This window comes from Pseudopipra pipra, chromosome 4 (genome assembly GCF_036250125.1).
Source record: "Pseudopipra pipra isolate bDixPip1 chromosome 4, bDixPip1.hap1, whole genome shotgun sequence".
Taxonomy (NCBI): Eukaryota; Metazoa; Chordata; class Aves; order Passeriformes; family Pipridae; genus Pseudopipra; species Pseudopipra pipra.
This window is the reverse complement of record NC_087552.1, coordinates 24,915,450-24,941,540: the sequence shown is the minus strand read 5'-3', so window position 1 is coordinate 24,941,540 and position 26,091 is coordinate 24,915,450. Positions and strand designations below refer to the sequence as shown.

General features: G+C 41.1%; 1 protein-coding gene across 1 annotated transcript; it reads right to left on the bottom strand.

The window, feature by feature from the left end:
- Nucleotides 1-493: 493 nt before the first annotated feature.
- On the bottom strand, nt 494-22,961 carry DAPP1 (dual adaptor of phosphotyrosine and 3-phosphoinositides 1). The gene is made up of 9 exons (XM_064651984.1): nt 22,808-22,961; nt 14,350-14,472; nt 11,039-11,172; nt 7,451-7,581; nt 6,112-6,159; nt 5,811-5,873; nt 3,731-3,816; nt 3,111-3,198; nt 494-2,109 (listed from the first exon to the last, which is right to left on the bottom strand). Exons 1-9 carry the CDS (start codon nt 22,867-22,869, stop codon nt 2,059-2,061), a joined length of 786 nt encoding a protein of 261 aa, XP_064508054.1. The 5' UTR covers nt 22,870-22,961; the 3' UTR covers nt 494-2,058.
- Between the last annotated feature and the right edge of the window lie 3,130 nt (nt 22,962-26,091).

Below are 26,091 nucleotides of genomic sequence, written 5' to 3'. Positions count from 1 at the left end.
TGCCATTTAAACTGAGCTGCAATGAGACTTTTGTTGCTGATCTTTACAGAAGCAGCTGGAAATTGAGCCCCAGGGTGTCTCTCTGTATTTCTGGCAAAGTGCATTTGTGTTCCATTGAAGGCCTACTCCTGCTGTTCGTCTGCCTGTGGTGGCTTCCAAGGCCAGCTGAGTGCTGTTTCTTTTACTGGCTTCAGTTTGTGACACCCATGTGCTGAACGTGTTTCTAATGTTTTGTAAAGCAGCTGTCCGTGTGAAAAAGGGAAGGTTGGTTTTGTGGTTACACGTCAAACTCCATTTCCAAGCCATTTTCCCAGAACAGTGATGCTGCTGGAGAAAATCATCTCTCTCTTCCCCTTACGCTGCCTCTCTCTCACACAGACTCAGCAAAGGTTTTCAAGCTAAATGGAAGATGCCAGTTTGTTAAACCACTTCTTTAAGGGAAAAAGGAGGACAAAGCTTTAACAATACAGTACAGGAAGACAAATACCCGTGCTAGTTTTATAATGACATTTTATTCAGAAAACAGTCTGTATAAAAATATTTACAAGTATTTTGAATTTCTAAGTTGCAATAAAATGCTATTCCTATGTCCAAATCTAGATTTTCTTTCTTCCAGTGTGTTTTAATCTTCCTCTTCTGCAGTCTTCTCACAGTAAAGGCAGTTACGTAACACTGACCTGCTGCGTGAGCAATGCTCAACACAGACTGCAGTGTTTGCACAGTGGGAGGTTTGTGTGTGCTGTTTCAGCATAAATTTGACTGTTATGCAGGGAGACAGGGCCTCCCTGCTCTTTCCCTACCCCTCCAGGAGACTCAGGATTGCTCAGGGTATCTTGCAGGTGGGTCAGCCAATGAGGTCGGGCCAAGTGGTCTTGGGCCTCTCCAGTGTGTCAAGCTTTTCTTCAAAAATGTAACATCTATTTTGACTACAGCACCAAAGTCCTGGGCTTCCACTTTTTGTCCCTGTAGTGAGCCACACTGTTAAATGTATATGAGTCTTGCACAATACAGATGTAAATTTATATCAGGTTATGTAGAAGATGTATTCTGTTAAATTTGTATTTTTAGCATACATGGTGCTCCTTGTTCAATATAAAGCAAGCAGTGCTTAATTCTAAACACAGTTCTGGTCAAAATCTTGTTTTGAGTTCTCTGTGTGAGGAAAAAAACCAACAGAATCTGGTGCATTTTGTTGTGATGAAAAAATTACAAAGCCTGGTGCATTTTCAAGGGGGACTGTAATGAGCCTGACTCATAATGCTGCTAACAGTGCTGGTGGCTGCTACAGGCAAAGCTCTTCTGCAGAGCCCTGTCACCCAGCCTTGGGGTCCTGTGGCACCTCTGTCCTGTGACTGCCTGGAAACAGCTTCCTGTTTCTTGTAACCCTGGTTTGTAAACAAGCATACCTACATGATGCTGCTCACCATTACCTATTTGAAAAAAGCATTCACTTGTAGCCATCACTGTGGTATAAATCTAAACCATATAAAAACATATCTGACCAGAACTAAGTCATCCATCACTTTGAAAAGGGCCGTGAAATATTCTCTGGATTACAACATAGATACTATTCACAAAAATGTAATTACTTCTGTCATTTTTCTTTTGGCTTAAAGCCTAAATAGGTAATAAAAAAGAGATATTTAATGTTTCCAGGAATGACTCATTTTAGATAACAGGCTCAAGTTTACAGAATGTGATACTGATGGTTAGTTGTGATGGAGCTTGCAATAAATTATCAAGAGTGCTCTGAATAACCACAGAAGTTGTCAACAGTGACTACTTCTGTGATGAGTTAACAGGTGTTTGAATTAAGTGCATTACAGGCATACACCATATCAAACCAACCCTGGTTTTGCAGCAGTCTCCATGCGTGATTCCGCAGCCGGGGAGCACTCGGCTGTGGGGATCCTTTGTGTGCAGAGCTGGGTGAAGGTCTGTGTGCGGTGCACAGGCAGGCACACACCCACTGTGAGATGTGAAACTGTCTTCTAGTAAGCACTGCCTTCCCTTGGCAGAGAGGCAATTCCTGCCAACGGAGCAGTGCTAGCGGCACAGCTAGGAACTGAGGGTGGCGTTGCGTTCCTCCAGCTGCTTCCGTATTTGTGACTGGAACAGAAAGACAATCCATTACTGTTTGTCGGCACGCGTGCGGATGTGGGTCAGTATGACCAACCCGATTACTGATATTTCTTAGGAAGTAGTGCTTTCAAGCCTTTACATTTTCTTCTCATGACCCAACATGTGTGGTCTGTGCTGATGATCCATAATGTTTACCAACCACATAATGACAATCCTTAAAAATGGAAGTAACTTTTTCTTCCTAATGAGCATGCATATTAAAAGTTGCATCCTAAAAATGTGACAGTGGGTTTGCAAGCATATACATTGTGCCCCTGTACTCAGCACTGGTGAGGCCACACCTCAAGTGCTGTGTCCCGTTCTGGGCCCCTCTATTCAGGGAGATCGTTGAGGTGCTGGAGTGAGTCCATCAGAGAAGGGCAACGGAGCTCATGAAGGGTCTGGAGCACAAGCCTTATGAGGAGCTGCTGAGGGAGCTGGGCGTGTTCAGCCTGGAGAAGAAGAGGCTCAGGGGAGACCTTACTGCTCTCTAAAAATACCTGAAAGGAGGTTGTAGAAAGATGGGGATCGGCCTCTTCTCCCAGGCAACTAGTGCTGGACAAGAAGAAATGGCCTCAAGCTGCACCAGAGGAGGTTTAGGTTGGACATTAGGAGGAATTTCTTCACAGAAAGGTTGATAAGATATTGGAATGGGCTGCCCAAGGAGGTGGCGGAGGCACCATCCCTGGAGGTATTTAAGAAGAGACTGGATGTGGTACTCGATGCCATGGTCTAGTTAACAAGGTGGCCATCCGTCAAAGGTTGGACTCAATTATCTCAGAGGTCTTTTCCAACCTAATTGATTTTGTGATTATGTGAAAATTATGTATTCCAGCCTAGCTGGCCTGGAAGCCAGAACAAATATTCCCCTCTTGCAGGTGCTGAGAACTGTAATACTTGGGTGCTACAGTACTGGGGGGGTTTATGATTGGCAGTACCAAGGGTGCTGCTGCCTGAGCTGTCCTGCCATGTAACTGCACATCCCTTACCAGTTTCCATCGCAGTATTTTAATCCACTCATCAGCTTCTATTCCAGTTTTTGCGCACAGGTAGTATGTCCTTAGTGGGAACACTAAACTGTAAGTAAACAGAACTTTACTAGATTGCTAGAACAACTGGGAGTTTTTCCTAAAACTGAGCCCAGCTGGCCTGCACCAACAGTTGGTCAGACAGAGCCGGGCAGGAGGGCTGTGCTCCCACTTAGTCATCAGGAGGGAGGTTAACCAGGAATGGCCGACAGTCATTTACAGCTCAGGGAGATGCTGTCCCAGGTCCATGGGGATAAAACACCCTTGTCTGGGCACAGAAGTGATTACCATGTGACCTGTAGTAATGTCTGAATCCAAGATCCATGGGTCTAGGAGATGGTTATACAGGCTTACAGAATTAGAAAAAGAAATGCCCACTACACATAGGCCCACCTTTTGCCAGCAGTAATTTGGCAAACCATGCAGGACTGAGGTTGGCTGCCAGAAAGAGACTCATGACTTAGAGGATCAGTAGGGTCACAACCAACAAGGGACCTTTCAGAAGCACTCAGTGTTTACATTTCTAACTTCCCTTTCTATTTTGACCTTCCCAGCGAGATGAACAAAGTACTGCTGCTTACCAGAAACAATTGACTCTTTCCTGGGAATAGTCAAATTGCACAGCTGAGCATTCAGTTAAGTCAAGTGCCCGAATCGGTTCTGTGGCCTTGAAAATAAAATGTTTTTAAAATGGGAACACATGAAAACAGAAGATAAGGCTATCTCAGTTCAGTGCATTTAGACCTTTACTAGATTTTTCCAGGCATAGATACAATAGTTGTAACACCATAAATCCAAACTAGCAAATGTAACATCAGTATTATCATATGAATTGATCTAAATATAAAAAACCCAGGCAGTTCAGATCTGGACAAAAAACTAGAGGAGATCTCTAGTTCAGGAATGTTTGAGCTAGATGCAGACTGCTTAAGATTTGGCTGATGCCTTATAATGCAACTGACACAGCAGCAAATCTGGTATCACTTCCAACTGAGGTTTACAGAGACAAAGGGATGGGTATAGGTCTTACCAGACCTAGCCAGCTGTTGGAGATTTAATTAATTCCTAAGTGCCTTAAAAGGATGTAGCTGGGTAAGGAAAAATGCAGAAGCAGAGCTAAAGTAGTGTTTGCAACAGAAGTGATGAGTCTGGCTGCCTGAGCGGTGTGTGTGTATACACATATATATATATATATATACACACATATATTAGTTTCTTTGGGCAAGACCAGGAGTGTACAGATGCAGGGACACAGACTGTCTAACTGCAATCCATCTCCCTTAAGAGTTTCATTCTTCCTAGGTGTGAGAGTTCTTCCTTGATTTGTTTCAGCCTCACAGTGTTAAGACCTCAGAAGAGGCAGCTTAAGCAGAAAACCATCTTGCTTTCTGCCTAAACACCCTTAGCAGTTCCCATGGTCGTTCATCAGGTGTATGGAGGTGTCCGTTCCTTTCTCTTCTTTCCTTACATTTTTTGTTGGCTCAGTGGCTAGTAGTTATAAGCTTCACTAGAGGGAAGCCACTTGTGCTATGGTGTGCTACCCAATGTTATCCTAGGACTAGCTGCAAGCTGCTCACCTGTAGGTATCTGCAGCTCCACAGCAACAACAGGAGTGCCAGGAGACACCAGACCTGCTGCCGGGAAGGAGGCCATATTCCTGACAAAGACACCTTCTTGCCTGCTAAGTCACTAATAGAGTGCTGCCTCTTGAAACGATATCCTGTAAACTTAATTCAAGTTGGCTTGAACTGAAATGAAAACTGATGGAAAGCAAAGCAAAAACATAACTGTTTATAAATTGTAATGCTTGGTGAGAGAAGGCAGTTGTGTCTGCTGTTGCATAAAAATCTGTTAAGAGACTTGAAACAAGTCTTGGCAAAGGTGCAGAGGTAAACAGTTTGGCTGTGTTAATGAAGGAACCTGAACTGGAGGCACTGTAAGGGCAAAGAAACTCTAGGGGTGTTTCTTATCTTTACTCAGATTAAGATAGAAAGGGAGCAGCAACTGTAAGGACACGACGCTTTTCCCAGATGCTGCAGGTTAATCTTTGTCAGATGAAATTTTTTAATGAATGGTTTTCTATGTATACTTTTTCTACGTAAGACCACTTGAAATAATAGGACAAAACAAAAAAATGCAAAATATACTACTAGTACTTTTAGAACTATTTGGATAGCACGCTATCTGTTAGGTTGCGTGTCTAAGCTACCAATAAAAGCTGTGTAGTGCTGGTAGCTTAAAATCCTCTTAAGAAAGCAACTCAACAATATGTTCAAGGCCGGGCTCGATGGGGCTCTGAGCAACTTAGTCTAGTGGAAGGTGTCCCTGCCTACGGTGAGGGGCTGGAAGGAGATGATCTTTGAGGTCTCTTCTGAGCCAAACCATTCTGTGATTCTATGAAAAAAACCACTGTGAACAACAACCCTATCTAGTAGCTAAGACTGACAGAACACAATAAATATTTTCCAGCCGTAAAACTTATTTTCTCTTGTTGAAGTCATCAACAAAACTCTGACTTTACTTGAAAAGTTTGACCCCTCTGACAGTATGAGAAGCTTTAGCTCGGGAAGCTGTGATACAGATGCGAGAAGCAAGAGATACAAGAAGGCTGCAGCTGCGTCTGTAGAGGTTTAAAGAGCAAAATTGGTGTTTGCTACTTACTGTCTGGTCTTTGAAATACTTAAGTTCATTCCTATGAAGTGTAAACCACCTTGTCTTCCAGCTCTGAAAGATCAAGAATGGACGGTAACTGTCTTGGGTGAATTTAGTCTAATGCTTCTTAGGAAAGAAAAACATTTTAAAGCTGTTGACTTGCTCTGTTTTACAGTCATGCTCTGTTGTTGGTCAAAACACAAATTCTTCCTCTCTGCAAGGGAATGCAGGTAGAGCTATTTCAGCTCCACGTTGTCTGTAGGTTCTGTTGGTGATCAGAGTGGAAGGCAGCAGTAAGAGTTTTCCTTACCTTAACTATTCTGCCTTGTTTTACCAAATATCCTTCTTTTGTACCAAGCTGTGAAGTAATAAGGAAAGGGATCAGGGTTAGAGATTGAGCTCTGCTTCTATTTCCCACATTCCCCTCTTTGCCTACATCCAGAAGAAGGAAGAGCAGCCTGTTCTTAGGGAAACTCCCTGTAGCCACTTGCCTTGTCCTCATTTCAATGCTCCAGTCAGACAGCTGGACACCTCTAGGGTAAACACGGACCTGTGCTGGCTCTGAAGGCAACCTCCTAGACCGTGCCTCTCTCAGTGACCCACTAGCCTGCATCTTCTGAACCAAGCACAGCAAAATAGTTGCAGTTATAGTTTATGTAGTAAAGTTAGATGTTTCTAACTCAGTACATGTTGTAACCCAAAGCACATGGGGTTTAACTGACAGTGAAATTATCCACAGAAATTGCTCCTCAAATGCAAACAGGGGAAAGTGCTGTTTTACTGTGGCATTCTCTCCTCTCAAACAACCACATGTTTGAGAGAAAAAACCTGTTATGTTCAATGTGCTTTTTGAAAAATTGATTTTTGAGCTGTTTCTCTGGTATCATGAGTAGCACTTGGACCTTATGGCTTCTCAGATCCTGAAACTCTGTGTAGGGACCTGTGAGACTGCAGACCTCTGAAAATCAAATTCTTGCCAAGTTACTACTTGTTCTTGAAAAAATATTGTCTTTTTATTTGTGGTATGTGGAAGTCAAGCTTCTTTGGAGATTAAAGTGTAACTTGGCTGTGAAGGGTGGGTTGTGAGACATATCAGAAGTGGTTCTTTTATCAACTTTTTCTCAAAAAATATAGTATATAATTAAAATACCTTCCTCTCTCTTCTGAGCAAACTGTTCTCGAGAAACCACCTGTCTCACTTAGATATGAGTTACAGAGGATTTAGAACCTCTAATTACTGTCCAAGTGAGTCTCAGATAGGGTCACTCAGAATGGGTGGCCCAAATGGATGATTTTTTTTGTGTTTTTTTAATTCATGATAATGTTACTGCTAAGATGGCATTCTAAAAGGAAGATAACAGGACAATGACAATTTTCCACGTATTCTTTGTTTGGATGGTCAGACTCAGTTAGGTCAGCTGCAGATAATGTTTTCCCAGTGACATTGAAGGTCTCAGTGACAACATTATAAAAGGGTTTATTTGCCATGGGACCTTACTTAGCAAGTCTGTGTTTGTTTTGTCTTAGTTGGCAAAGACTTCCTGCATTTACAAACCCATAAAGGGATGAATTACTTGTCTTACTCCATAGCTCCCTCCAGCAATCATGCTGGAGGCCAGAAGCACCCCTTCTACCAGAACACAACTTACTGAGGGAGCATTTGGAACAAGATCACTTTCTGTCCTTCCCGTCTGCATTGCAGTGTGAACTCGGACGGACTCATAAATGGAAGGTTCTTCCACTTGCCGTGGGTAGGGATGCTTTAATACAATTAAGGTTCCTGGAGAGAAAAAGAGCAGGAGTAATTCCTCTGGCAGGACCATTCACAAAAATAATTGTCAGTAGCTACCTGTTTATGGAACGATTAACTTTACTTTTTCCTAAAATTATAAATGCAACTGTGAAAACTGTAAATACATGGTCCCTTTTCAAAACTTTTGAACTTACTAATGCTTGCAGGGATCACTTGACCCATTCAATTCCCTTCCTGCAAAGGAGGCTGGCTGGCTGGGTAGGAAGGATGCTAAACAGGATAGGAGGCCATAACAGTCATTGGTTTTGCCAAACAACTCACTACTTGCTGGTTAAACCACTTAATCTGTCAGAGCTTCGAATACAGACTTCCTACCAAGAAGCCCATGTTACAGTCGCCTTTAACTGTTTTTACTGTAACTCTTTCCAGTTAAATGTTTTGATTATGGCCATTCTTTGTTCTCCAAATAAGGTCACATTTATTGCACTTTCCCTGAAAAAAAAAGCTGCATTCTCAATAGTGAATTTAATACACTATTCAAAATAGTGAAGAACTTGCTTAAAATAGTAACTGCTATGCGATCTTACTTCATTCTTTAAAAATAATGTCGCAGCATACCAAGTGCTGCTCCATTTGCATTTTATGCTGATATTGCACGTCTTAAAGAGGAAAGATGCTAGAATTGGTAAGAACTTGGACTTGAAACCTACGAGTGAATGAGTAATTTAGTAATTTTGTAATGGGAAAGGCTAAAAAGTGAAGTGGAAAACTTATATTTGAAGTAACCAACTGAAATCTATTCAGAGGCACAGGGGGTGTAGGCAAATGTGATATATGCAACTTGCCATAAGTGAAAAGTCAAAATTAGTTTATGTCTCTCTGGTCTTGCAGAAAAATAATGCTTTATCATTTAAAATGAAATTGAGAACACACCCATCACCATTCTACAGAAACTACTCTTAAGCTGTTACATAGAATCAGAGTACCATCATCTGTACACCATGGATAAAGAGCCCCATTGCAGAACTGGAAGGTCTAATTTAACATTTTATACAGTATTTATTTTTGAGTAAGTTCTCTGTGGTTTTTTTTTTCTCCACAAAATATACTTGTACAGAATCATCAAATGATTATACACAAGAACTAGTAAAAGCTGCACTGGAGCAAGATTCCTCTTTCGTGTTTGTGTATGGTGTCTATTTCTACAGAAGAATGAAATTAGTCCCATTGTTAGAAATGCTAGTTTTAAATGACTGGCTTTTTGGTCTGGCTAATTACTGGCTACATTTTTACATGTTTTCAAAATCATTTAGTCAAAAACTGATAAACAAAGCGAACAGGTAAGAATAACATGTTGACCTTGTTACTTTGAAAGAAGATCCATCTTGCCTGTTCAATAAACCATCTCAAAAAACACAATAGCCCCACATTCCTTACAGTTATCTGTAGTTTAGAACAAAGTCTACACATTGCACTTCAGAGAAGTAGATGATGGCAAATTAAGCTGTAATACAGACAAGACTGGTTGGGCTTGAAGCACAAACCTGCAGCTGTCCCAGTACAAAAGAACCACAGCACTCCATGGACCAGTTTGCATGGGTGTAGGCCTCTGTGTTTAAGTATTGATCAAAGAGAGTCTGGTGAGCCTCTTCAGACACAAAACTAGCTCCTGTGAGACAAACTTAAGTGGAAGATAGTAGAAACCATCACACATCCTATTTCATGTGTCTCTGTTTTATAAAATCCTGTTCAAAAGCAAGGAGAAGATGAAAAATGCGGTCTTCCTTTACTCCTTCATTCCTGATCTCAAAGTGTTTCTATAGAAAATTGTTTGCAAGTATAACAGGGAATAAGAAAAATTGGTCCAACTACTTTCTACTAATGTCTGAGCTAAGGGTCACTTGCTGCTTTTCACTGAAAGAAAATGTTCCCTACAAAATCAGACTCTCTTCCTGGCCCTTCTGCCAACCTGCTGTGTGACCCTGTGCTGGGACAGAAATTCTGCCACACTGACACATGGCTTAGAGTTGACACCGATGAGCCCCTACCCCATTTTTGACAGAAATTGGTTACCATCCAGGAGAACTTGAACACCCATATCTGAAGGAACATTGCCTGAGTGCTAACACTCTCCTCAACTGTTATCCATGGTAAGGTGAAGTGGAATGTTTCTTAATGTGATGTTCAAGTTTATCTGGTTTTTTTTTTTTATTCTGTTGCACATCCAACATGGAGGTTTCACAGAGCCAGCAGAATCTGAGTAGGAAGCCTTGAAGTGATAAGTGAGCAGTGTTGATCCCATCCACAGAGATCACATATCACCAACACCTTGCTTACTAATGTGTGTAACATGTGCAGTGAAGGAATGAAGAATGGGTCAATACAAGTTTTTTTTGTCATCTGAAATCTTTACAGAGTTAGGCCTGTTGATGCACATCTGATTGCACAGGAAAAATAGCTACACAAGTAGGAACTCTGTGTTCAAACCACTCTTCAAAGCAATTTAAAAAGACAATCCTTTGAAAGATACTAGTGCCATATTGAGTGTACAACTGCATTTTTCTTGGGGGGAAGAAATTTGCAAAGCAACCCTTGAATTTAATGTTTGCATTAAAAGAGCACTGGTGACATATTACAGTTAATGGCATGTGCCAACTACCATTTAACTTGTCTCTTGCATATATAATTAGTACTACTCTGAGTTATTTGCATACACTTTCTACAGAGGATACTGGAGATTTTGGTACTATCTTGTACTGACACATCTTCATCTCTTACTTTTAAAGAAAAACCTAAAACTGGCATTATTATGATATTACGAGTCTGTTTCTCCAGGGGTTCTAATCTAGTCATGTTCAACTCACTTGTAGGAATCAAGTTTAATCTTTTGAGCTTTAATTCAGGCAGCACATGGTCTGTTAAAGAAGCCTATGCTTTTTCTCTCTTAAAAGCAAGACAAATCACTGTGATGGCAGATGGCATCAGCAGGCTGATGCACTGTAGACAGAACAGGAGAGATGGTTCAGACCACATTCCCTACAGGAAAGAGGAACATAACACTGCAGACTCTTTCCTTAGATGAAGAATAGTGAAGGTAAACAATTTCAAGTCCCTTTTCCATTTATTCTTATAGGAGAATTTCAACTTCATAGATGAATATTTATTTGCTCACTAAATGCCCTTTTTGAGAATGTTCCATTCCTTCCACTACAGGCACATTTTGAAACAATCGTCCTCTGAGAAATCAAAATGTCCCTGGTTAGCAAAAACTCAGTAAACTTACACGTGGTTTATCTTCAGAGTACTTGAAAGATTTTTTTGAAGTGGAACTTTTTAGATACCTGAGGGTAATAAGAATGTTAATTTATGAAGAGGAACACTTCAGCAGTAGACCTACTTGCTAACACATTGGAAGCTCCTTTTACTTAAATCTGTTTGAAGCATGACTACAAATGTATTCATATAAACATATGGCTCTCCTTACCTGTTTCACTTCCAATTAAAGGCTGATTGGCAAAATGCATGACCAATTCCTTCAAGCTAGAAAATTCATTAAACCCAAATTTGAATGAAGTTCCTGTGTATTCAACATGGAAGTGTTTCACAGAATCTTTTCCCCTAAAATAAAAAAGGAAAATTTGTCAAGGCATAAACGCCAGAGGCTTTTGGGATATACAATCCTTAAATAGCAGCTTTCACTACAGGAAATCTGGCCCAGAGCACAGGCTGACATTTGCTGTCCTAGCAGTAATACCACTGCCATTACTGTCCCCACTAATATTCAACACATCCAAGAACTGGATTTGAATTGCTGCTTTACAGATGTGAGATGATGAAAGCCTAGAAAGGCCAAGTGACTTAACCCTTAATTTAACTCTTGCATCAGTAAAAATACTCATAAAAGAGATTTTAAGCCTTCTGCCTAAAACCGATGATATCCCTTCACTTACTGGCTTTAGTCTTGATATTACTTGGGACGTGTCTTACTTTTCAGGAAGCATCATAATATTTAAAATGTCTTCTATTTCTCTTTCAAAAATAAGCTCCTTCTTTTTGCACCCAAACAGGGATTTAATAACCTACTTTTAAATACCTAAGGCTTTACAATTTGTCTGCTTTGTCTCTATTTGGATGAATGGTTCCTCTGTGATGGGCACTACTAAAAATGAACCAGGGTCCTTTGGCCGTAGGGGAAGTAACAGCATTTGTTTGTGAAACCTGATGGTATTAGAGAAGTGTGCAAGGCCTCACTTCCTTGATGGGCAATTATTTTGACTCAAAAGAAAGTGAAGCACTTAATGAAAGTATTTATCCAGTGAAAAAGTTACTTTCGTTAATGTTACTGGCACTTAAAATAGTTCAGAGTAAACTTTGTTTGAGCCAAAACTTATATTGAAAATAGAGTGAAGAAAGGGATTTATAGCATCTTTTCCGTTGTTTACTGACACTTCCACTGAAGATTATGATTTCAATCAGTAGGTACTTAAATATTCATCTCTGAACAGTATTTGTGATATTGCAGAACATGCCTCTATTGGTCTCCAACATTTTTGCATTACAGTCAGCTGGGGCACAATGCCTGCAACAAGCCAAGTGCAAATGTTCCTCACTAGCGCAGAGCTGCTGTAACTCTGCTGCAATGACAGGATTTTCCGTCTTTTCCTCTAATTTCATAAGAAATATAATGTTGCAATGAGAGCAACTTCTACTCTGTTTCCTACTTCCTTTTCAAATTGGCTAATTTCAGTGGGGGAGCAGACTTCGGGCAATACGTGATCTCCCTTCCTACAGCTGTCAATAAAACCCTCAAGGGATGTCTAAGCAGTTTTTCCTTTAAGAAAATCCAAAACTATAATAATGACTGAAGTTCCTTGTGAGGCAGAGGCAAAAAGTAAAGTAAAAGCTACAGAAGACATTTTAGGAGAGAAAAAAAATGACAGCCAGAATTGCTAAATTTATCCTTTCCACAAAAATATATCAGAACAAAACTGACTTACTTATTCTAAAATTAAGTTTTAATATTAGTCAAAAAATTGAAAGGAAAATGTAAAATTAAACAAACATAGAAAATAAACATTTTAAAATCAAAATCAGTATTAAGGGAACAGTACCACCAAAAACTGATGTAACACAATAAAAGATCAAACTCCAGATTAGGCTATTCAGTTCACATGGTAATGCAACAAGTAATTCTTGAAACTACATGAAGAGCTGAACAAGAGATTGGAATAGGCCTGAAGTAGACTTTTCTAGGTCTTCTAAGGCTAGAATTTCTTAAAGCAGCAAATTTATTTTCATCAACTAACACTTTTGTTTCCTATTAAAAGAGCAACTATTTAAATTTCCTTTTATTACAATAAGTTGATTCCTGAGTGCCCTTTAAAACTAGCTTAAGTGTATATTTTTAATTGTCTGAGGTAGACTATCTCAAATAATGCTTAGTTACATTTTAAAGTCAAAAAATATTAACAAGAGAAACAATGATTCATTTAAAATTACTTTTTTTAAGGAAAGCTATTACTTACAAATGCCACTATTTTTTTTCCTAACACTTGCACTCAATTCAGTCGTTGCTACTCTGAACACTCGTTTTGTAACATCACCTTCAGATCCGTTGGGTGCCCCCAAAGCTCCTTGTATAAATAGCTGTCTATAGTGGTAATAATTTTAACAGTATATGTATAGGCACACTTGCTCCTGACCTTCTGTCAGAAAAGGGTGAAACAGCTCATAGTTGCCTTTTCTGGGGAACAGGGTATGTGCAAATTGGACTTCCAAATTGTAACAGCTCATGGTACTGCATATGCAGAAAGCCACAATCTCAAGGGCATATGCTGTGTTCCTGTCTGAGTTGTAAATAATCAGCATTATTACAATGTTCAAAGTGACTTTAGTTCAAAAAGTTACCGCGATTCAGCTGAGCTGTGGCCACCAATTGTTCAGAGGCTCAGTCTGAGGCAGAAATGAGCTTGAATGCAGTAGCTTAAAATTTCACTCTAAGGCTGCTTATACAGTTGCCAAAGGCTAAGAATGTATTTAGGGTTGGTTACCTCCTCTCAGCTGACATGCAGGGACCATCTTGTGTGTCTAACGCACATGTCCTTTGTGTTGTCTTGCTAAAATACTGTGGCTTCTCTACTTCTTGGGAGAGTCTTTAAATGTGATTCGTAGTGAAGTACCCAGGCCAGGCTACCTGTGCTCTGTATTGGTTGTGTCCTAAACTCACATAAATTGCTGTAGTTGACTTCAAGGGCCTGACATCTGTCACCTGCAAAATACTGTCTAAATCAGTCATGCATAACTGGCTGAGGCTGAACCCTAGCCCACAACAGAGGAGTAAAACCATCAAGTCAAACATTGGAACATCCTTCAGAGATGGTGGTTCCTATTCAGCAATTCAGAAAGTGCTAGTGAAGCTAGCACCTATTAAATTGTATGTTTGCCACTATCCTCATCATAAAACTTCTCTACTCCCATCAGCTGTTTCTTAAGCTCTTGTAGCTGCCATACAGATTTTTATCATGCAGACTGAAAATCTACAGCCAATCCATAGAATGATGTTTTCTACCAATAAAATTAATTTATAATTTGGAAAAATGAGAGCAACTGTCAAATCCAATCAATTTTTTTTTCCTCTAACAAAATGTGGCTCAATGGGATTACACCATTAGGAATATACTTCAAAACAGTCCAAACCCTAAGAAAAAATCAGTAGGTCATCTCAACGCATGAGGCATGCAAACAAACATGCGAGTAAGTGCAGCATTATATTAATTCACTCTGCCCATACCCTACCTTACAGAGAGGGAGTACAAATCTTCCCTGTCATTACTCTTCCTCAAAAGATAGCTGCCATCCTGCCCGTTGGAAAGCAGCAGCGCTTCTGCTGCATGTCGGGTGAGATTATCATGGTACCACCTGGGAAGACACAAAGGGTTAAAACATCATTCTCTCAGCTCTTAATTGACAGCTGCTGCTGCTTTTTGGAGCAGGGTTACAGAAAGAGGAAGGACTGCAACAACACTGCTACAATTTTGAGTTACCATCCTACTCACAGGTTGCATAGATCCATGCCCCTTTCAGCAGCCACCTTTTGACATGCTCAGAAAACTATTTTTTGTTAATGCAAAGTTGTGTACAAACAGCTGACGGTCTGAACCTAAAGAACCCTGCAAATTCTACTTGTCTGAGCAACAAGTTACCCAGGTCTGTGCTGATAAGGTGAAAGCAATTTTGGGGGGTATACAGAATCCTCTGTCTATTTTCAGAATCTGTACTTCCTGACATATGTATACGCTTTGGTACACTTCCTCTTCTGGGGCAAACAGGCAGCACTTAAACTCCTCACAAACTCTGTATTGCCCACAACAAATCTACTGTACTAAGATCTGCAATTGAACATGCTTGCCTAAGCTTAGAATTACAGGGATAAAAATTAACTGACGAAATTTCAGTGAAAATTAAGAAATCTCATGGTTGTTGCCACTTGGCCACACAAGGTCTGAGAGATGGAGGAAAACATCTAAACACCTGCTTCAATTTAACTTCAGTGAAAATTAACTTCATTTTTCTATGTGAAAAATTTTGCAAGGAATTCAGAGGGGTAAAAAAGTCCTACAAAGAAGTCCAGGAAATGTAGTTTATGGCTTTCTTTCCATTCATTTCCATTCCATTTCATCTTAACGTTCCACGGTAGAAACACCCAATTTCTTTCAACAGTCAAGGATCTCCTTAGCAATGAACCTGAGACTGAACACAAAAAACGCTTCAGCTATAAAATGTTGGAGTTCCAATCCTGTAAGATGTGTGTGCAGATATCAACAATAGCTATATACATCCACTAGAGCCTCTGGTGCAGGAGGGAGGGATACTACATCCAAAGCACAGTTCTGCAGGGAACAAGCTTCCTATGTCTGTGAGTGAAGTGGTGACAGGTCTTCTTTCCCTTCCTTTAAATTGTGTGCGCCTATAGCACTGGGCTTAAAGTCTATCACTGTTTCAGACAGAGAAATACAGTTTCACTGAAAGCAGAAGTGTCATCATAGCACTTTCCAGAATTTGTATCATGGCAGTCTTTAAACTGAACCCAGGTGCAATTGTATACTCTTTCTCCTTAGCTGTTCTTCACAAGTTGCCACTAAACTTGTCATCTCACACAAAGCTCTAACTCTGAATTTGGACAGCTGCCTAGTTGAAAAGCCAGCTGGCTGATAAATTGCTTTATAAGAGACTCCAGACTGTTAACCCAGCAGAAGACAAGATCCATGTGAAACTCAATACCGACAGGGTACTGCTGCTTTGGCTCTAGTTTGTGGTTCGTGGGCCATCTACACAGTGGAATAATATAATGAATATTTAAAGATCAAAGTGTCATCTTCTGAAACACCTGTCAGCCAAAATCCACTTTGGTATTAACTGCCCAAGTAAGTAACAGTCAAAGGTCAGATCTGTCCTGATGTGAAGAGGATCATATCAGCATGCACATTTGGCTGGACCTGCAGCTGGGAAGGTAACACTGCATTTTGGGTGGGATTTCATAACACCACTTCTCTTACTTCTGTGCAAAAGAAGCATACGTTGACAAAATCTGTAATAGGTCATTTGCATGAAGGAGGTGAATTTAGTTTGACATTTCTCATAAGTGTGCTGTTGCCTTATTTCCAGAAATGCCTTTTTCTAAGATTTTAATTAGGGTTTAAAAAGTGCTATGTTTAAATCCATGCTCTCTTTAAACATAAAAGGCCAGTGACTAACAAAATTTTACCACTATGCAAAAAAAAAAAATAAATAAACTAACCAAAAGCCAACAACGAAACCCCACCCACTTAAATGGGAATATAATTTTGTCCCCACCCACTTAAATGGGAATATAATTTTGTTTGAAAGTGCGGTTTTGCTAACAAGGTTGCACCAGTCATCTTGCCTAAATATGCTGTCTCAGACAAAAATCCCTCAAATGTTACTGTGTTCCTCTTGCTCATCTTAAAAAGTAGAAGTGGATGTGAGGCAGTACTGCAGATCTTAGTGTCGAAGGGACTGTTATACATATTTTGGGGGGTTTTTTCTTTCCTGTAACAGATGGTTCAATTGGGTTACTTGGATATTCCACTGTGAAAATGGTCACACAAAATTTGTTGCAATTGCACAAGCATAGGTAATATTTTAAAATGCTGTGGAAAATTTAGAATTTGCACCACAGACAACTAGGAAGGTAAACAAATACACACCTGTGCAAATAGTCCGCTCTCCCAATCAAGCCTGCCTGATGATACAAATAGAAATAAACGAGACTAAAAATAAATCCAAACAGTTCTGTTGTGAAACACTACTAGGTATACTTGAGGTAAATTTAAGTATTTGTCAGAGGGGAATCCTTCTTTTTATCTGTTTCAGAAAAAATCATTTAAACAGTTCTTTGAAATTTGCAGGGAAATCAAGATGGGAGACATGGATCATTTGGCAAAACACTGTAAGAGGCAGTCACATTTAGCTTAAATTTTGGTTGTTTTCCAAGTGATACCTGGGACAAGAAACTGTTGGATAGAAAATACAATACTAAATCTACCTTCTTGCCTTCTTAAAATGAGACATTAAGAAAATTAAAACACTTTATAAACACCCATCTGTTTGAAGCCCCTAGAAAGTCCTTCAAAAAGCTTGGCTTCAGTCTTTGATTTTGAACCATGGTGCGCATCCTGCTGTTTCTGAAGCTCCTTCCAAAAGTCTTTTTTATAAATTCCTGTATTCACTACAAAAAAATTTCAGAAATAAGCTCTGTACTTGGACACTCAGACTGAAAATCATCAGTAGTGTAACAACTGTGTGGGGTTCCTGATTCAGATTTCTCAGAAGAAACACAAGAAGAAAGACAGATGAAAGTTCTTTCCTGCTTTAAAGCCACTTCTGCTGGCTACCCTTGGCCTTGCACACCGTCCTGTCCGATATATAGAGGTTTTTCTTTTCTACTAATTTCATTTCTCCTATTAAAAAAATCTACATCCTCACCTTTTTGGGGTTACTTCTCCATGATTTGACTAGCAGTCTCAGTCTCAGAGTTTATAACTGCTGTCATTTATCCATTCTGGTTGCTTTAACTTTGTCCCAAATGACGTTAAATCTCTTAAACCTATACACATAAGCATGTTTGTGTTATCAGTGCATGTTGTTGAATGACCACACTATTCTTCCTGCTCTTCGAAACAGAAGAGTCTGCTAGGCCAATGAAAGCACATCTTAGGATGGGCATGCACACCTAGTGAGATTACCTTTGTTAATCTTTGGGAAAAAAATTTTTTTAAAAATTAAACTATTCTTTAGTTCCGAGCGCATTGGTGACAGCATAGAAAGGACCTTACCAAGATGGCTGATAAGAGAAGGAGAAAGAAATGAGACACTCAGTGCTCCAGAGAGCCAAAACTCATCAGAGCACACAGCCTTGCCCTAAAGATCTGCCCATCCAGTCAGCAGTGGGGTTCCCCTGTGGAGCTGTGGAGTGAGCTGGTGGCTGCTGCAGTGCAAGCCATGTGTACGCTGGCAGCCAATATCGCTGCAGCTATGCTGGTCCTCACAACTCCAGAATAGGATGCAGTCATGTTAAAATCTCTTCTTGCATTAAGATCTCTGTGTAGTTAATGCAGAGACTAGAGCTACCTACACTGAGGTGATGATCACAAATACGTTACAGCAATGTTTGAGGTGGGAAACTCCCTCTTTAGGTTAGAACATCGTCTTCAAAATGGTCATTTGTTCTTTAACAACCCAAGTTGTTTCAATGAAAAATGTTAATGAAACTTTATTCCTATGTCCCCGCAGATCAGAGAGCCCTCTACGTATGGCATCTGTTGTTTCTGGTAATACTGTTTTTGAAGAAAACATATAGATATCTTGCAAAACATTACTACCTGTGTAAATAGGGGCTAGTGAATAAACTTGTAGCTGGCATTAAGTGGATTAACTTTTTAACAGTAACATAATACACAAGGAGCACAAACACTCATTCATGCAAGAATGAATGTTGAGTGACTTGGGTAACTCTCTTCTCAGCCATTTCTGTGTGCAAACTGAGTAACACCCAGTACAAACACTTGCTTTTCTTCCTCATAAAAATGAAAGACAGTAGCACCAGAAGAAAGAACAGCTAGAAGTTCTGACTGCCATTTGGTTTTAGTGCCTGGAGTGATAACTCTGAGGTATGCCCAGCTCTCAGATAAATGCAGTAGGCAGAGGTCACACTTAGTTTTTGTGTCCTTATCAGATTATGTTCTCAGATGGTTATAGCCTGGATAGAGTTAGAAAGTGTGTGCATGTTAGGCTTGCTGTCGTAAAAAGTCAGGCAATTCAAAGTTCCTTCTCTGATGCAAGAAGGAGATTCTGGGTATTCAGCTGGGTGAATTCTCTGCTCCCTTCCCAGAAGCTCCCTCCCATACTGCAGGTGATGCTCCTCAGTGGGTGACCATCCCTGAGGAAAGCACCTTGTAGGACCCAAGCAGAAACACTGCAAATCGAATTCATCTCTCAGACACTTCTGAAGGGTAACAAGAATCCCCATTAGTGGGAAGATGGTCCAGATGTGCTTGCAGTAGGACCTCACTCCAGTATTATTCATAGTAGTTATTCACCCTGAGTTGGTTGGTTGGGGTTTCTTGTTGTTTGTTCGAGGTGGGGGGTTTTTTGTGGTGGTAGATGATGACAAGTTTTGCACCTTATTTTTGTATTAAAAATATCTTCTTCAGCAAGAAGCTGAATTTGCTTACATTTTGAAACTATACACTAGGTTCAAAATGTATTCCCATTCTTAGGTTAAAGGAGTGGTACATAGTACTGCTTGATGGAGTGCACAGGAGAGCACTGACTTATCTCCTCTGACTGGATTCAATGCTCTTCACATGCCTGTAGTCCAAAAATGACTCTAGAAAACTGCCTCACTAGTTCTCTATTTTTGGCATTCTGGATTTCAGCAACTTCCAGATCTTATCTGTCAAGTTGTTTTGGTTTTTTTTTAAATTTATTTTCCTAATATCAAACTCTAGAAGCATTGCCTTCCATCTGAAAGTTGCAAAAGGGTACCTCATGTCACTAAAAGTAAAATTTTGGCAAGGTTTTTAATGGCACATGAGTTGACAGAGCTCTAGAGAACCTACAACGGCGCAAGAATGCTAAGACAGAAGTTATAGGTGGCATGAAACCAAAACTGGTATTTATTAGACATCCTTTCAATGTGTCACACCAAAACACTTAATCACACACCTATGTAAGGCACTTTGTTCAAATACAAGGATGCCATTACATGGGAAAAATAATTTTAAAATAGAAATAAAAGGAAATAACATCAGTGTATCCAGCCTTAAAGCTCCTGTCTTCTAACTGTAGACTTTCACTAGTTCAGCTTCTGTTTTTCACTTCCATTTTCTCTCCCCCTTCTTTCAACTGCCTTCATTCTGATTTTCACCTGGTCTTTCAGCCCACTTTCTAGCTGTTTTAATTTTTTCTTTGTTAAAATTTGAAATATAGATGAAGAAAAAATTCTTATGACCATATACCCTGTTCCAGTCATACGTGCTCCTCAATTCCCCAATTTTATTATCACCTGATCTAGGCCTGAGGCCCAATTTCTCTTCTGAAAACTAAGCATGAAGTGTATTGTTCAGACTTATAAATACCATCTGTCATGGGACTGTCAAACCTGGAGAAGCATAAAAGCTGTGCTGCAAGGGGTGACAAAGAAAGCTCAGACTACAAAAGGAAAAAGGCTACAAAAACTTGTTTCCTCTTGCCCTGTTCCTTTCACCTCCAACAGGCAAACAGTGTCGCCCAAACTATGCTGTACTGGGACAGAAACTGCACTACCAGATCAGCCTGGAATTACTTGGATGACAAGATATTCCACATTCTCATCTCTTGCGCAAATAATGTGAACTGTAATGTGGAATTCCCCGGACTCACATAGGACGTGATCAGTTACAGGAGCTTCACACTGCAGTATATGGGCTGTCCTTTCAGCTGTAACAGCAATAACTGCAAGTGAAGAAAGGGTTGACCCCAGGAATAACCAGAGACCTTCAAAGAAGAATCCCAATGTCAGTTTCCCTTTCCTTTAAGCCAAGATGTTTATGTCTCTTTTGACAAACTTCAGTGTTCCCTTTTAAACATTTTAGTATATTTAGGGACAAAGTTAATAAATGAGACAACAAGTTCTTAATAATATGTTTTGATTTTGATCTTCCTTTTCATTAGCCACTAGGTCCACCTATATGCACATCCTCACAATGAACCTGCATGTAAGCTGAATTTTCACTACACTGCTGACAACTTTCCATTTTGATGAGCAGCTAACCTGGTAAACTATGAGCATATTCCGGTGCTCAGCCTCCTTTCTTGTAAAAGGAAAGGAAAAGTCCTTCTCATTTCACACTTCTTCAAACCTTATCCAACTTCTTTGATTTTTGCACCATAAAGCAGAAGCTCTAAAATAACCTCCTTCAAATTCCCCCCCAAAGGCACCTGAATTTCAAAGCTGCTCCTCATTTGAATGACTGCTGTCTCTGCTGGTCTTTGCTATGGCAATGACACACGTTCCTCACCAGAACTGGGTCTCAGTTGTGCTAGATACTATGTTGGGTGCCAGGGAAACTCAGCATTGTGATGGTATCAGGAACTAAGTTTAGGTCGGAAAACCCTTGTGATGACTGAAAACTTAATTTTATGGTCTGGAAAGTGACACACCCCCTTCTCACAGCTGTAAAAGTATTTGCATTAAGAGACCTTTTAGACTATGCTGCAAGAATGCTTGCTGTGTGAGGACTTCTTTTTCCTCTTTATAAAAAGACAAAAACAAAAGCGACCTTAGTACTAGCTGAAAAGAAAAGGCCTTGTTTAGTAACTTGAAGGGATTCTTTGCCTGGCAGTGCACCTTTAGTGCATTTAACTCAACAGGCTCCCCTGAAGGAGGTGTTTAGTATTCTGTGATAGGGTGAAAAGTTTAGGTTTTCCATTGAAGTGGAAATAAAATAAAGAAACTACAGCTCTAAAAATGCATATTTGTATCACTCTCATTTGTACCCTCTCCTTCTTATGGACACCACATCAGGTACCACATCAAGCTGCAGTACTACAAGATCATCTATGAGGATGAACTCCTCACCAGCGAGTGAGGCTGTTACTAGGCAGGTGTTACTGGCACATATCAGCTCAGACCATATAGTGTAAATGAATAAAAGTCTGGTAATTAGGAATAATGCTACCCACAACAGCTGTAACTATTTTTTTTCTTTCTTCCCTGAAGATATTATTTTAGGATGAGCATAACCTTACAGATGCAAAGAAAAGGTATATAACGGCCATGCCGGGTACCACTTGAAAGTGACTTAATATCATACCTGTTAGATGCTTACATTAACAGGCATTTCTTTTAAGGGTTCTTCTAAATATGAGAAAATATCAGCAGTGTTTAGATAGTAATTCCAAGTAACTGTTGCAAAATGGGTGTGTCGCATCAGACAGGGAAGGTCTGTTGTATCCTTCAGCCTTCCTTTTTGCTTCTGGGATTTTTGCTTTTCAGTGACTGTGATGTCCTCCTAATGGCTGCGAATTACAGCACCTTTGGGAAGCCTGCTGCGTCCCAGGGCTCAGCGAGGAGCAGCCGGCATGGTGGCTGGGATAGCAGCCCTCTGCTCCAGGGCCCAAACCAAACTACAGAGAGGCAGCCAAAGGGAGGGCACGGGGAGGACAGCAGCTCTGATTCCAGGCTCTGGGTTTGGCGCTCCCTTGAAATGAGGGAAAGTGGCACAGCAAAATCTGGGCTCTTCCCAGCAGAGGAGGTTTCAACATCACAGAGATTCTCTGAGGGAAACTGCCGCAAACTCTCCACTACATTCGAAACTCCTGCCTGCGCTCTAGTTTTTCCTGACTATTTTTTGTTCCTCCCACTCACCTGTGGCTTTCCAACCTTTCACACCTGCCGCAGGGACGAGGCACTAGGCTTCTCCGAGGGACCGCACACCACGCCCGGAGCCCTTTGGCGGGCTCGTTGAGACAGACCCCATGTTGTCTTATTACTCCATTACCAAAACCCAGCAGCAAGAACCAGCAGCTCCCACCCTGTCAGCTCCCATCGGGTGGCGCGGCACCACCAAAACCCAGCAGCAAAGAACCAGCAGTTCCCACTCCCTCAGCTCCCGTCGGGTCACCCGACACCACCCCAGGACGGTCATTTAGGGCGTCCTTCGTGCGGGGACCCCCCACGAGCGCCGCTTACCCGAGCGCCGCCAGCTCCTGGTCCAGCGGCGCGGCGGGGCGCGGCTCCCGGCGCTGGGTCATCGTCCCACGGCCGCTTCTCCGCCGCCTCCGCCCCGCCGGGGAGCGACTCCTGCCCGCGACCGCCCCCGCGGGACGCCGAGGAAGTGCGAGGTGGCACCTCCCCGGGCGGGTCCCGTCCCGTCCCGCCCCGCCGCCGCGTGAAGCCCCGTCCCCAAGGGAACGACCCCCGCCCGAGGCTTTGCGGACCCCTCCGGCCTCATCCGCGGTGCCTGGTGTGCGCCATGGCCCTCCCATCCTGCTAATGCTTTGTTTTATCCCTACAATAATTCGTATTCGCAATTGCTTTAATCTGTACATCCCTAAGCGCATATTCCAAAGTGTTTCGTTGTACGTTCATTTTCTTTCCCTGCAATCAGTGATTGCCCCTCACCTCTTGTAGTGTCCGACAAAGTATTCAGCGAGGAAACCTGTGGAGGTGCACTCTGTATTTATTCTGCAAGTGTGAGGTGTTCAACCCAGACCCCGGAATCCCGGTGGGTTTGTAGCTTGCCCCGCCGAGAGCAGCTCCCGCGGTGTGGTACTGCCGCTGGCTTGCCTGGGAAGGGGGATTCTTCCTGCCCGGGGCCTGCCCTGCCGCACGCACCTTGACCACTGATTTCTTTGATCATCACCCCTCTCCGTGCAGGCTTTGAAGAGGTCATGCTGCCTCTCAGAAACAGTGATAGGAACATCAACTGCTGAAAAGATACCTCTGAAGAGGGAATGAGGTTGCATCAAAAGGATGAGATATTTCTGAGTGTTGTCTGCCATCCGCCCTTTCCAATGACTAAAACGATTTCCCACAATACTAGAGGTTATTTGTATTCCCCAATACTTCATGGGCAGTAATTATTATAGGTGTGGCAAATTCTTCTACAAATTTCTTTGACAGAAGGACAGTCTCCAAAAAAAAAAAAAAAAAAAAGAAACAATAGAATACTGTTTTCCAGTCACACTGAAGTTTTCACTAGGTATCCAGTACTGAAAATATGGTTTTTCCAGAAAAACTGGTATTTAAAGAGGATGGAACAGCTACTTATTTTCTCTCACACACTCAGTGTGGAGCCAAGAGTCGTGGAACAGGCGTTGCTGCCTCTTAAGTGGGAAAAGCTTCAGAGAGATTCCATGTGTCAGATCAGACTATCCTGTTGTTTGACCTTCTGATTGTGGCTGCAAGGTGCTGTGCTCCTGTACTTGATTGTTCATCCTGAGAACCAAACATTCATTTGTAGATAAAGAGTTTGCAAATAAGCAAACTTTTCCTTATTAGGAAAAAAAATTTTTTTATAGAGAAAAATATTTTTTCCTCTTTCTGAATTTGCTCCTTTCCCTATTGTTTATTGAAAGGTTGTGATTTGAAAAAGTCTTTGGTAACCTGACACTGAAATCCACAACGTTTGATTAAATAGATGCTTTGGAGGTCTCCACTGTTTGCTCCTATTTGCTGGATAAATTTATTTCTTGTTGCTCTCCTGTTCTGGAAGCTGCTGTATTTGATTTCAGCAGTGATGAACTTGGTTATCTTGAAGGTTATCTTATCTGTGTTATTGATAGAGGCAGAAAAGCAGTTATCAAAATTTCTGAGTTACAGAGGAAAAAGCAGAGAAATTAAAATTAATTAAATTCCAAGCAATTAAGAGCCCTGACTAAATTTTAGTAAATTCTAATTACACCACAAATGGTCTAAAAGTTCACCAGTGCAGGCTCAAAGGTGGTTTCCAACCCTTCTGTACACCATCATGTTTTGTGCACCAGTGCATTGTGGAGGGAGGGGGTTTCCATCTGGGAGCAGATGCTTCCTCTTACTCTGTACCTGAGAGTGCAACGTTTCCCCTTCATTGCAGAAAATAATAAAAAAAATAAATTTTAAAAAAAGCAGAAATTGTAGTCTCGTGCAGCACAGAGCAACTTTCCCTTTAAGAAGTCCGTCTTATTTGGGGTCTTTAAAGCAGGTTAGCCACAGGGCAAGAGAGGCTACAGATTGCCAGCTTGCATTTCGTCAGAGCCAACACACTTTAGTGTCAGGGGTTTGGTCCCTTTCCCAAGCAGGAGCATCCCCGCCGGAGGACTTGGTTCCGTATGCGATTTGAGCGCTGCGCCGAGCTGACCTGTAGGCAGCAGCAGTGCTCTAGTGCTTGCTGCTCAGCCCGGAGCACTGCTGAGCACAAAACACCCCCAACAGAAATGGCAGGATAAGGTGCCTTTTTGAAAATCAGTGGGCACTTGGGCTTTCTACTCATCCCCTCACAGCTGTCAGTTATCATGACAGTGTGATTTAATTAAAAAAAAAGCGATCTCTTGAAGTCTTGCTTGAGTAATTGAATCTCATGGGAAACAAAACAAGCAAACAAACATACAGACACCAAACCCAATCATTTTTATTTCAGATCGTGAAGAAACGGAAGGAAAACTATGGCCATCAAAATGGAAAGGGGAAGGCCAATAATGATTGATACATATGCCATTATTCCTTGTCTTATGTGCTACACTAGGTTATTCCAGAACGACATATTTACCAGCAGATTTTAAAATCTAATAAATGCTTTACATTGCACCCACCAGGTCTCTCAGGGCAGCAGGTGCTTGCTTTTGTGATAGTGCTTTTGGAGATTATGTGTTCTGTTTAGGCAGAAATTGTGGGATTGCTAGGCGAGGTTGTAAGACGTGTCCTGCAAGTGGTCCGGTCCCAGGACATGATGGTTCTTGCAGATTTTCAACTTTTTATGCAGTAATTACTTAAAAGTGTTTGAAAGTTTAAAATTTTTCAGGTGGCTGTAATTTTGTACTTAAGTTTTAAGATATATTAAATTGATAAAGGAGAATTAGGCTTAGACAGCCATGTGACTAATAAATAGACATGATCGTTGCAAAGCATAATAAGCACCTCCAGTTAATTGACAGAATTTGGCAGGAAAGAGTTGAAAATTTAAGTTCTTTCCTTTTACCATTCCACTTTCCGATAACCTGAATAGATTATAGATAGCTGTGAACCATCCAAACCTTAACCTAAAGGAAATGGCTTCATCCAAGTGAAATGAAAAGGAATGGAAATCCATCATTAACACTATTGAGATGAGGGCCAGGTTGGGATGGAGCAGAGCGGGCACCTGCAGAGCACAGGTTTCCTATACAACACTGAGATGCCAATTAATTTATTCCTTTTCAGGTAATTGCATCTGAAAATGTTGCAGCATCCAAGACATCTAATCCCTATTATGCTCAGGTATGATCCCATACTGTGAA

Coding starts and splice junctions, on each gene's coding strand:
- DAPP1 (XM_064651984.1), bottom strand. CDS start 22,869: ATGACCCAGCGCCGGGAGCCGCGCCCCGCCGCGCCGCTGGACCAGGAG. Junction 3,817..5,810: donor AGTATTTCAAAGACCAGACA/GTAAGTAGCAAA, acceptor TTTATTTTCAAG/GCCACAGAACCGATTCGGGC. Junction 3,199..3,730: donor GAAAGAGTCAATTGTTTCTG/GTAAGCAGCAGT, acceptor GTTTACTTACAG/TTTAGTGTTCCCACTAAGGA.